Source organism: Hypanus sabinus, chromosome 3 (genome assembly GCF_030144855.1).
Source record: "Hypanus sabinus isolate sHypSab1 chromosome 3, sHypSab1.hap1, whole genome shotgun sequence".
In the NCBI taxonomy this organism is placed as follows: Eukaryota; Metazoa; Chordata; class Chondrichthyes; order Myliobatiformes; family Dasyatidae; genus Hypanus; species Hypanus sabinus.
Window position 1 is genome coordinate 184,578,392 of NC_082708.1, and position 13,240 is coordinate 184,591,631.

The 13,240-nt window shown below is 44.6% G+C and overlaps 1 protein-coding gene across 1 annotated transcript in view; it reads left to right on the forward strand.

Moving 5' to 3' along the window:
- Positions 1 to 13,240, forward strand: part of tlx2 (T cell leukemia homeobox 2) — a 62,254-nt gene that overhangs the window by 34,072 nt on the left and 14,942 nt on the right. The window contains exon 3 of the mRNA XM_059963431.1: positions 9,223 to 9,460. Coding sequence (XP_059819414.1) covers positions 9,223 to 9,460 — 238 coding nt within the window. The remainder of the gene's footprint in view (positions 1 to 9,222; positions 9,461 to 13,240) is intronic.

The following is a 13,240-nucleotide window of genomic DNA, read 5'->3' on the forward strand; positions in this document are numbered from 1 at the left end:
TTTACTATTTCTCCAAGGGGACCACAACTTTGTCGTAGGTGTGGGGGCTTGTGTGCCTCAATGACCCAGAGAGCTGCATTGGGTAGAGTCAGAACCTTGTGCTTTGGCTCTTTTTTGGGTCACCCATGCCAAACAGGTCGAACGGCAGAGGCCAGAGTAAGAGTGGTCCACCAGATCTCCAGGTACAGGGGTTTGGCTCAGGGCTGACAACCCTAACTGGTAAAACAAAACTGTCACGCAAACAGCAATGAAGAACCCTTCTATATCGGTGTGCAACGTTATTCCTGAGTCTCCACCTGGGACTTGCATGGCTGACAGTAGTGAAAACTGAGAGGAAGCTGCTGCCACGATGAAGGAAGCCTTGAACACTGCCTGGACCAAAAAGTGTTGTTCATTGACTGGGCACGTGAAGAGAAGAGAGGCCGACTCCATCATCAAAACAACACTTCATTGGATCTCTGATGGGTGGAGGCCAAAGACAACTTGGTGCCATCCCATCGAGGCAGAAATGAGGACCCCGAACCATACATGGGGCACCATAGGAAAGATGGCCAATGACAGACGGAGATGGAGGACCATCATTACTGCTCTGAATGCCAGTGGCGTAATGGGCAGTGAGTATGTAAGCAAGGCTTATTGTTATCACATGCTGAAGGAACTCAACAGGTCAAGCAGAATCCGAGGAGAGAAATGGACAGTCAACATTTTGAGTCAAGACCCTTCATGTGGACTGGAAGGTAGAGGGGAGGTAGCCAGTGTAAAGAGGTGGAGGGAGGAGCAGAGCATGAGTTAACAGGTGATGGGTGGATCCAGGGTGGTATGGGAGTGTAGCGGTTAGGATAACACTATTACAGTGCTAGAAACCTGGGTTCAGTTCTGCTGCAGACTGTGAGGAATTTGTACGTTTTTCCTGAGATCATGTGGGTTTCCTCCGAGTGCTTGGGTTTCCTCTCACAATTCAAAGACGCATTGGTTAATTGGTCACATGGGTGTATTCGGGTGGCTCGTTGAGCCAGAAGAGTCGTCACCACACTGCAACTCCAAATAATGGTACATCAGCAGACAAGGGAGGGTGGAGGACAGGAGCGGTGTCAGAAGCTGGGAGATGATAGATGGGAGTGACAAAGGGTTGAAGATAGTAGATCCCGATAGGAGAAGAAGGTAGAGCATTGAATAAAGGCAGAGAGGTGGGGACCAGTGGAAGGGGGAGGAGGGAAACCTGTGAGATGAGTGTGAGGGTGATGGGGGCCGGGTTGCTCAGCAGGAGAGAGACAAGGAGATGGGGCAGGCAGTTACTGGAAGTTATTGCAATGCTCATGCTGTTGGGTTGTAGACTATCCAGGGAGAATATGAGGTGCCCTTCCTCTAGTATGTGCTTAACCTCATCTTGGCAGTGGAGGAGGCTGTGCGCAGATACAGTGGAAATGGAGTCATAGAGCCAAAGAGCACTAGAGGACAGAAGCAGGCCTTTCAGCCCATCTAGTCCATGCAATCTAGTTTCCTCGTTAGTGGTGAGAGGAATTTAATATTGGTTTTGCAAGGTAACTTTCATCCTCCTGATGTTTGAATAATGGTTTTCTTTGAATAGTAGTGTGATCACTCAAATCGAGTAAGATGTCCTCCTAAAGGGGTCATGGATTCCCTAAATGGAGAATGCCTGTGTGTGACTTTCTTTATGTGGGGAGGCAGATACATGGGCAGCCACCACATGATCCTCAGTAGATCAGAGTCAGGGTCCAGTAGTATGGAATTCAGGATGACTGCCGACTCTTCACCACTACGATCTTCACTGCCGTTGTGATGTGTCATCATCTTCTGCCAGCTCCACCACTGAGGTCTTGGTTAGATCGCTCATTGTCTGGAACCTCCCCCCTTGACCTTACCTTCATGGGTGACCCCACCAGGAGTTAACCTCAAGGAAGTATTGCTCTTGGAATCTCAGGAACTCAAAGCCTCTCTGCCACGGCAAGGTGATGACCCATTGAAATGGAGAGGAATTTTGCTCAAGATCAAGTTCAAGTTCAAGTTAATAGTCATTCAAGTATATACATGTATACCGCCAAACGAAGCAATGTTCCTCTGGACCAAGGTGCGTAACACAGTGCAATATAACTCCAACACAGCACAAAGTAATATTGCCACAAATAAATTAATAAATAATAAAATATATTCCAGAAGATTGAGCAAAAAGTGCATTTATGATGCAAGTTAACAGAATAATGCTACTGGTGCTTCATACACGATGAGACTTGGGTGGTGGCAGGGAGTTTAGTGGTCTCACAGCCTGGGGGAAGTAGCTGTTTCCCATCCTAACAGTCTTTGTCCCAATGGTACAGTACCTCCTGCTTGATGGTAGGGGGTCAAAGAGATTGTGGGACAGATGGAAAGGATCCTTGACAATGCTAAGTGCTCCTGATAAATATTACTGATGGGTGGAAGAGAGATATTCTGACTATCATCACAGCAGTCCAAGCAATCGTTTGCAGGGGTCTTACGGCCTTGCAGTTTCCATACCAGACAATGAAGCAGCTGGCCGTGACACCTTCAATGATGCTCCTGTAAAGAAACACAGCTTTGAATATTGCAAAGCAAAGGAATGTTAAGGAAACAGTCATTTTGCAACGCTCTGTCAGTCTTTCTCAGAGGCCCTAATTACTTGACCTAAAAGCATACTTTCTCCACTGCCTGCATTATGTGTTCACATCCCCGCTATGGAATTGGCAGAATTTATGATTCAGAAAAGGAGGATCTAAATGAAAACTGAAGTGCAGTTATCCTTATACACAAACATCCACCCTCTTTCACTAGCTGTCATCAAATAAGGATTAAAGTCAGGCACCCTGGTTGATCTTTGCTGTCTCTACCTGGTAAAACGCAGGCTAATTGCTAGATTCCTTTATTAACACTAAACACATGTTTAAGTCACGCCACAACAGTTTGTGAATGTGAATTTATACACTCAGTAGCCACTTTAATAGTTACAGGAGGTACCCGATAAAGTGGCCATTCTCTGTATGTTCATGGTCTTCTGCTGCTGTAGCCCATCTACTTCAAGGTTTGATATGTCTTGTGTTCAGAAATGTTCTTCTGCACACCACAGTTGTAACACATGGTCATTTGACCTTCCTGTCAACTTGAACCAGTCTGGCCATTCTCCTCTGACCTCTCATTAACAAAATATTTTCACCCACTGAACTGCCTCTGCTTGAATTTTTTTTTTGTTTTTCATACCATCCTTGGTAAACACTAAAGACTGTTGTGTGTGAAAATTCCAGGCTATCAGCAGTTTCTAAGATACTCAAACCACCCTGTCTGGCACCATAGAGTCATAGACCTTAACAGCACAGACACAGGCCCTTCAGCCCATCTAGACTGTGCTAAACCATTAACCTGCCTAGACGCATCGATCTTCACCCTGATCATAACCCTTCATACCCATCCCATTCATGTACCTATCCAAATTTCTCTCATATGTTGAAATCAACCTGGCATCTACCAGTTGCACCAACAGCTCGTTCCATGCTCACACCACCAAGTGAAGAAGCTTTTCTCATGTTCCCCTTAAATATTTCACCTTTCATCCTTAACCCATGACCTCTAGTTTTAGTCTCACACAATCTCAGTGGAAAAATAATCAACAATCATTCCATGGCCGAAGTTACTTAAATCACATTCCTTCCCAAATCTGATGTTTCATTCGAACAACAACCATGTGTTCATGCACTTGTGCATTGAGTTGCTGCCACACGGTTGGCTGATTAGGTATTTGCATTTACAAGCAAAGACCTAATAAAGTGGTCAGTGACTGTTAACTGTCTATAAATATTTATATATGTGAGTTTACAAATGTGAATTGGAAGTTCTATAGATACTCAGTGGAGAGTACCCTGACAGGTTGCATCATAGATTCCATTATTAAGGACCCTTACTATCCAGGCCATGCTCTCTTCTCATCACTACCATCGAATAAGAGATAAGGGGACCTTTGCTCCCATGCTCCCAGGTTCAGGAACAATTCAACCATCAGGCTCCTGAACCAGAACGGGTAACTTCACTCAACTTGGCTCTGAACTGGTTCTGCAACCTATTGACTCACTTTCAAGAACACTGGAACTCACGTTCTCAGTATTATTTATTTACTTCTTAAAATTATTTTAATGATTTGTATTTTTTTTGCAAGAAAATTAATCTCAAGGTAGTATATGGTGACATAAACTTACATCTCGGAATAACATTAACTGATGGAATCATGAACTTCTCAGAAATGCTATACATTCACTAATATTTTCCAGGGAAAGGTACCTGTAGATCTTTGTTGGTCAGGACTCCATCGTGTCAGACACTTCAGAGGTAAATAAAGTTAAACAATAGGTGCCTGATAGAATGGAATGAAATCAGAAGCTGGGAGGTGATATGTAGAAGGGTTGAAGATGGTGGAATCTGATAGGAGATGAGGCTAGATTAGTATTGGAAGGAAGTTCACCTGTGGGAGGAGTGCGTGGGTGATGGGTAGGAGGGGTAACATTTCTGATTATTTTCAGATTCAGATTCATTCATCAAAACATACAGTGAAATGAGACATTTGCTTTAACAACCAACACAATCCAGGGATGTGCTGGGGGGCAAACTGCAAATATCATCACACACACCAAATGCTGAAGGAGCTCAACGGGTTAGACAACATCTGTGGAGGGAAACAAACAGTCAATGTTTTGGGCCTGAAGAAGGATCTCGCCCAAAATGTCATCTGTCTATTCATTTCCATGGATACTGCCTGACCTGCCAAGTTCCTCCAGCATGTTGTGCATGTTTACTATGGATTTCCAGTATCTGCAGCATCTCTTGTGTTTTCAATTTATCACTCATTCCCGTGCCAAAATATCCTGCCCACCATGTTCAGCAGAACAACAAAGAACACGATACAACGAACACAGCAAGCAAGAAAACAACAGCAAAATGAGCCCCTTTCCTCCCTCCCAGCCACTCAAACATACGGGCAAGATGATGGGGGGAGGGGTTTCAGGTAGATCAGGAGGAGAGAGAAAAGGGAGTGGAGGCTGCAGGAGAAATGACATCTTGAAAATTATACTTCTATAGAACTTTCTCCTTGTCCATTCATAAAATGCCACCCAGATGCGAAATACCAGTGACTCAACTCTGATTCAATCTCAACTTGCACAGTAATATCTGGGGTTCTATCAGCCCTGGGGCACTAACAACCAGTGAGTCAGTGCACCCGTTTACCGCTGCAACCATGGAATTCAACAAAACAGCACAGGGTGTTGTGCTGTGAAACAGCAGAATAGCTTTTGTTTAACTCTTTGTGTAACTGTTACGTCAAAGCAGGAAATGGCAGTCTCTGAGTAGATTAGGCACAGAATAAAGCTAAATAGTTTTAGGACACTTTTGCCAGGAGATTCAAAATCGTTTACTATCAATTCCAGTACACAAGTTTAAAGGGGAACAAAATAATTGTTACTCTGGATCCAAGGCAGCACAAAAAATACAGGAAGGTGAAGAACACAATAATAATTTAAAAACACTATAAATATAAATATATATGATTGTTTTTACACACAGATTGATTGTATGCCCATAAAGTGACACTAGGCACAGAAATATCTGTACATAAGGTGATTGAAGAAATAATAAAGTAGTGCTAGTTGGGGGTGTGGAGAGGTGGGTCAGTGGGTGGAGGTGTTGATCAGCCTCACTGCTTGCGATAAGTGACTGTTTTTGAGTCTGGTGGTTCCGGTGTGATGCTGTGTAGCCTCCTCCCCGATGGGACAAACAGTCCATGAGCAGGGTGGGTGGGATCTTTCATGATGTTACTGGCCTGTTTCCAGCACCTTTCCTCATATGGTATATGCCCTTGATGGTGGGTAGGCCATTGGGCAGTTTTGACTACCCATTGTAGAGCCTCTCTTTCCGCTGCAGTGCAGTTTCCATAATGTGCAGTACTACAAGCTTGTTCAGATGCAGTCTACAGAATGCCTTGAGTTTAGAGTCCAGCTCCCTTCAGCCTCCCCAGAAAGTAGAGACGTTAGTGAGCTTTCCCGCAGAGAGGCTGTCCCACCGCTGTTCGTGATGAGCCCCACACTGCTGTGTCTCCAGCCACGTTGACAATATGATTACTTGGGTGTTTGGGCGTGCAGCCATGTGTCAGCAGAGCGTACAGCAGTGGTCTCAGCACACTGTCCAGCATCGGTGATGATGAGGAGAGAGGTACTGTATGCAGGATTATGAGGGGGTGTAGATAGGATGAAAGCATGCAGGCTTTTTCCTCTCAAGTACTGTGTGCTGGAGTTGCCATGCTATGTTGAAGTTGTATAAGACCATGGTGAGACCATATTTGGAGGATTGTGTGCAGTGCTGGTCACCGATCGACAGGAAAGATAACTATAAGATTGGAAAAGTGCAGAGAAAATTTACAAAGATGCTGCTGGGACTGGAGGACGTGAGTTACAGGGAAAGGCTGAAGAGGTTAGGACTTTAGACCCTGGAGCGTAAGAGAACGAGGGGAGATTTGACAGAAGTATACAAAATTATGGGTATAGGTAGGGTAAATGTAAGCAGGGTTATTCTCCTCAAATACTGAGTGCAGGAGTTGGGATGCTATGTTGAGGTTGTATAAGATGTTGGTGAGGCATGATTTAGAGTGTTGAGTACAGTTCTGATCACCTACCTACAGGAAAGATATCAATAAGAGTACAGAGAAAACTTACAAGGATGTTGCCAAGACTTGAGGACCTGTGTTGTAGAGAAATGTTGACTAGGTTAGAATTTTATTCCCAGGAGCGTAGGAGAATGAAGGGAGGTTTGATAGAGGGTATAGACAGGGTAAATGTAGGCAGGCTTTATTCACTGAGGTTGGGTGAGACTAGTACTAGTGGAAATAGGTTAAGGTGAAAGATGAAATGTTTCAGGGAACCCTGATGGAGAATCTCACAGTTCACAGAGTGCGAACTATGAGGGTCACCTCAGAGAATGGTGTGAGTGTGGAATGAGCTGCCAGAGGAAGTGGTGGATGCCGGTTCGACTGCAACATTTGAGAGAAGTTTGGAGTATTTAGAAGGAAGAGCTATGGAGCATCATGATCCATATGTGGGTCAAAGGGACTAGGCAAAACAATATTGCCTAGACAAGCCAAGGGACCTTTTGCCATGCTGTAGTACTCCATGACTCTGTAAGGCCCTCAGCCCACACTCTCACACTCCCAGGACAGGGACAGCACAGATCAGACACAGAATGAATCTCCCCCCACACTCACACACTCCCAGGACAGGGACAGCACAGATCAGACACAGAATGAATCTCCCCACACACTCACACACACCCAGGACAGGGGAAGCACAGATCAGACACAGAATAAATCTCCCCCACACTCTCACACTCCCAGGACAGGGACAGCACAGATCAGACACAGAATAAATCTCCCCCCACACTCACACACTCCCAGGACAGGGACAGCTCAGATCAGACACAGAATGAATCTCCCCCCACACTCTCACACTCCCAGGACAGGGGCAGCACAGATCAGACACAGAATAAATCTCCCCCCACACTCTCACACTCCCAGGACAGGGACAGCACAGATCGGACACAGAATGAATCTCCCCCCACACTCACACACTCCCAGGACAGGGGCAGCACATATCAGACACAGAATGAATCTCCCCCCACACTCTCACACTCCCAGGACAGGGACAGCACAGATCAGACACAGAATGAATCTCCCCGCACACTCACACACTCCCAGGACAGGAAAGCACAGATCAGACACAGAATAAATCTCCCCCCACACTCACACACTCCCAGGACAGGGACAGCACATATCAGACACAGAATGAATCTCCCGCACATGTCTAGATTCAGATTCAATGATTTATCATACGTACATGGAAACATTCAGAGAAGTGTGTTGCCTGCACTACGTAAGGATGAGCGGGGGCAGCCCACAAGTGTCACCACACGTTCTGGTACCAACATAACATGCCCACAATGCTCAGCAGAGGAGCACAGAACGCAATGAGCAACAGATCTACTGTAAAATCAGCCCCAGTCCTCCCTACTACCCACCCACCCACAGGGACAATCCTCCAACTCCGGGGCAGGCCTCGGAGACAGACCAGGAGAAGCACAGGTTAGATGAAGCCCACTACCCCCTTCCCTACGTCTCACTCACACAGAGCACCCGAGTATCCCTGGAGAGGGTGTACACAGTGTCTGCAGTTCTTCTGGATATATCTGGGACTGCTGACCGTCACAGGGGCTGGAATGTATCCTAGATAATTTTTCAGTGTGATCTACATGTTCTAAACACTGTACTGAGTATATGAAAATATCATGTACCCTAAGAAACCCCTTTAAAATAACTGAATTTGATTAAGAGTACAGTAATGGGGTGGCATGGGAGAGTAATTATTAATGATGCAATCGCTTTACAGTGCCAGTGATCAGACTTAGAATTTTGGTTTAATATCGTTAAAATATGTCATGAAATGTGTTGTTTTGCAGCAATACATAAAAAAGCAAATATTACATTAAGATATGTATATACAATGAGGTAGTGTCCGTGGGTTCATTGTCCATTCAGAAGTCTGATGGCAGACAGGAAGAAGCTGTCCCTGAATCAGTGAGTGTGTGTCTTCAGGCTCCTGTACCTCCTTCCTGATAGTAGCAATGAGAAGAGGGCATGTCCTGGGTGATAGAGGTCCTTAATGATGGACGCCACCTTTTTGAGGCATTACCTTTTGACGGTGTCCTGGATGCTGAGGATGCTAGTGCCCATGATGGAGCAGACTGAGCTTTTACTGATCCTCCCCTCCATACCAGACAGCGATTAGCCAGTTAGAATACTCTCCACAGTACATCTGTAGAAATTTGTGAAGATCTTTGGTCATGTACCCATTCTCCTCAAATTCTGAATGAAATATGGCTGCTGTTGTAGCTTCTTTGTAAAAACATTAATGTTGGGCCCAGGACAGATCTTCATATTCAATAGTAAGTTTTCAGCTGATTTCAGTTGTCGAGTATTCTCCTCACCTCAAGTCTTAAGTAATTAGTCCTCATCATTCGGTGGAGGTCCGTGATCTTGGATCTCCCAACCACTGGGAGCGTCCTGTTCTCACCTAAGTGGTCCAGTACTGGTAGCTGTTTATAGTTTGTGATGGTCTTATTGTCTTTCACATTTCAATGACTTCTCACCTCTGATCTCACTAGCTGCCCTGTCTCCCTTCACCACGGCCAGGAGAATTGGACACCCGTACCAGAACCGCACACCTCCAAAGCGGAAGAAGCCCAGGACCTCATTCAGCCGCCTACAGATCTGTGAGCTGGAGAAACGCTTCCATCGACAGAAATACCTAGCCTCGGCTGAAAGGGCAACACTGGCTAAGGCCCTCAAGATGACCGATGCCCAGGTCAAGACCTGGTTCCAGAACAGAAGAACCAAATGGAGGTAACAACCAAATGGAGATGGCCATGAGGCCCCTCAAGCCCGTTCCACCATTTATGGTGCATTCTGTTGAAGCATTGAGAGATCTAAAGGGGGACTATTTTCTCAGACTACGGAACCTAGAACACAGGAGGGCAGTCTTAAGATTACAGTCTGAGTATTTCAGATTCATGAGTAGACAAAGTGGTGAAGAAGGCAATTGGCATGCTGTATTTCATCACTGAGTATAACTTAGACCATAGAACATTCACCAGTACAATACAGGAATAGGCCCTTCAGCCCACACAATTGTGCCAAACCAAACAGCTGGTCAACTGAACTGATCTCTTCTACACAATGTCCATATCCTTCCATTTTCCTCATATCCATGTGTCAATCTAAACATTTCTTAAAAGTCCCTAATGTATGTATCTGCCTCTACCATCGGCCCAACAACACATTCCAGGCACTCACTGTTCTCTGTGTAAATAAAAACTTCCCATCCCCTTTGAAATTGCTCCCTCTCACCTTAAAAGCATACCCTCTGGTATTAGACACCCTGGGTAAAAGATACTGTCTGTCTGCTCTGTCTCTGCCTCTCATACCCTTATAACTCTCTATCAGATCTTCCCTCAGGGTCCACCTCTCCAGTGCAACCAACCCAAGTTTGTCTCTTCTGCCCCCTCTCCAAGCCTCAACATGCTACCGATAAAGGGGCTACCAGAGCACAATCTCTTACTATATTTTCTTTCAGTTAGTCCTGACGAAGGGTCTCGGCCTGAAATGTCGACTGTGCTTCCTCCTATAGATGCTGCCTGGCCTGCTGTGTACCACCGGCATTTTGTGTGTGTTGTCAGATTATGAGCTGGGAAGTCATGCTGTAGTTGTACGAGATGCTAGTGAAGGTGCACCAATAGAAATTGGGTACAGTTATGGTCACCCTGTTATAGGAGGGATGTTATTAAGTTGGAAAGAGTGCAAAGAATATTTACAAGAATGTTGCCAGGACTCAAAGGTCTGAGTTATAGGGAGTGTTAGGCAAGCAAAGGTCATTCCTTGAGCATAATAGGATGATCTTATCATGATCTGACACACACAAAAAAAACACAGTAAGATAAAGAACACAATAATAATCAAAATAAAAAGATACATTAAATATAAATGGTAGATAGCTCATATACATTAATTGATTGTACGTCCATAAAGTGACGCTAGTGGAGACAGGAGTCTGTAGATGGGATAAATGTGACAGGAAAGACTCTAACTAACTCGAATAGAGCATTGGCTGATTGGCAGGAGAAAAAGAGAGAATAAAGGGAGCCTGTTTTTGATTGGCTGCCGGTGACTGGTGGTGTTCCACAAGGATCTGTGTTGTGACTGTTTCTTTTTATGTTGTATGTCAGTAATTTGGATGATGGAATTGATGGCTTTGTGGCCAGGTTTGTGGACAATAGGAAGATAGGTGGAGGGGCAGGCAGTGTTGAGTGAGCAGAAAGGATGCAGAAGGACTTGGACATATTAGGAGAATGCGTAAAGAAGTGGCAAATGGAATATAGTGTCGGGAAATGTATGGTCATGCACTTTGGTAGAAGGAATAAAGGCATAGACTATTTTCTAATGGGGAGAAAATTCAAAATTCCATGGTACAAAGGGATTTGAGAGTCCTCGTTCAAGATTTCCTAAAGGTTAACTTGCAGGCTGAGTTGGTGCTGAGGAAGGCAAATGTTTTGAGAGGTTTTATAAGGTACTGATGAGGTTTCACTTAGAGTATTGTGAGCAGCTTTGGCCCCTTATTTAAGAAAGGATGTGGTGACATGAAAGAGGCTTCAGAGAAGGTTCACAAAAATGATTTCGGGAATGAAAGAGTTATTGTATGAGGAGCGATTAATGACTCAGTTCCTTCACTTGTTAGAACCTAGAAGAATGAAGGGGGATCACATCAAAACCTGTTAAATGCTGAAAGACTCAGATAGAGTAGATGTGGAGAATATGTTTCCCATGGTGAGGAAATCTAAGACCAACGGTCACAGCCTCAGTATAGAGGGTCATCCATTTAGAATGGAGATGAGGAGGAATTTCTTTAGCCAGATGGTGGTGAATCTGTGGAATTCTTTGCCACAGGTTGCTGTGGAGGCCAGGTCATCGAGTATATTTAAGGTGGAGGTTCTTGATATGTCAGGGCGTGAAAGGTTATGGGAGAAGGCAGGAGAGTGCAGTTGAGAGGGAAATGGATAAGCCATGATCAAATGGCAGAGCAGATTTGATGGGCCAAATGGCCTCATTCTGCTACAATATTTTATGGTGTTCTGGTTCACAAGCATGCACAGCAACAAAGGAAAACCTACAGCATCAGGGCTACGACATTCACAAACAAAATATAAGTTAAATAACACAATTGTATGAAAGAACTCAATTACACCATGAAACATAAAGTCCATTGTAGGTCAAGCTGAGCAAAGTAATCATCATGTTGCTGTACGAGGCAGTGATTAGGATTGTGCAGGTTGGTTTAAGAACTAAATGGTTGAAGGGAAGTAGCTGTTCTGGTGGTGTGGGACTCCAACCTGATGGCACGAACATTGACTTCTGTAACTTCTGGTAATGTCTCCTCCCTCCTCTCTCTCTCTGGCTCCCCTCTTACTGTTTCTCTTCTCCTCACCTGCCTATCACCTCCTGCTGGCACCCCTCCTCCTTCCCTTTCTCTAAATGGTCCACTGTCTTCTCCTATTAGATTTCTTCTTCTTTAGCCCTTTACCTATTCCACGTATCACCCCCTAGCCCCTTATTTCAGCAGGCCTCCTGCACTCACCTACTTCTCTCCCACCTAGTTTCACCTGTCACCTGCCAACTTGTACTCCTTCCTCTCCCCCCCCCACCTTTTTTATTCTGGATTCTCCCCGCTTCCCTTCTAGTTCTGAGGAAGGGCCTCAGCCCAAACATCCACAGTTCATTTCTCTCCATAGATGGGGCTCCTGAACTGTTATCTTCCTCCAGTATTTTGTGCATGTTACTCTTTCCCCAGGATTCCATATTTGAGCTGGGTCCAGGACAGGTTGTCCAATATGCTAACATTTAAAGCTGCTGACCCTCCCCATCCTCACCAATCCACCTATATAACTCTCTGCAGATGATTTTTGATTGGTGTTTTCACTATAATAAAGGAATCAATAGGATGGACAGAGAAAAACTATTTCTGTTGGTCAAGAACCCTGTGAATGAGGGACACTTTAGAATGTAGAGACTGACCTACTAGGAGTGAAAGTCAGAAACATCTCCACACACTGGGTGTTAAAAAATTCAGTAAGATCACTTCTTATTCTTCTCAGCATTGTCTGTTGTGTTTGATATTGAGGGAATGTGCGGAGCACAGCAAGATTCCAATCTTAGAGGATACTCAACTGAACCTTATTGATAACCCAGCTTGTACAGTATGTGAACTCCTCCCATGTGGGAGTGGCATATGAATAACACCATCAACAACCATAACACCATCTTTCTTCATGTGTAGGGGAGTCCAAAGTTAGAGGGCATAGGTTTAATCAGCATCAGAATCAGGTTTAGTATCACTGGCCTGTACTGTGAAATTTGTTGTCTTGCAGCTGTCGTACGTTGCAGTACTTACATAGTAATAAAAACTATAAATTACAATAAAATATATAAAATATTTAAATTAGTGCAAAAAAGTAACGAGCTAGTGTTGAACATGGGTTCAACGTCTGTTCAGAAATTTGATGGAAGAAGGGAAGAAGCTGTTCATGAAACATTGAGTGTGTAACTTCAGGCTTCTGAACCTCCTCCCCGGTG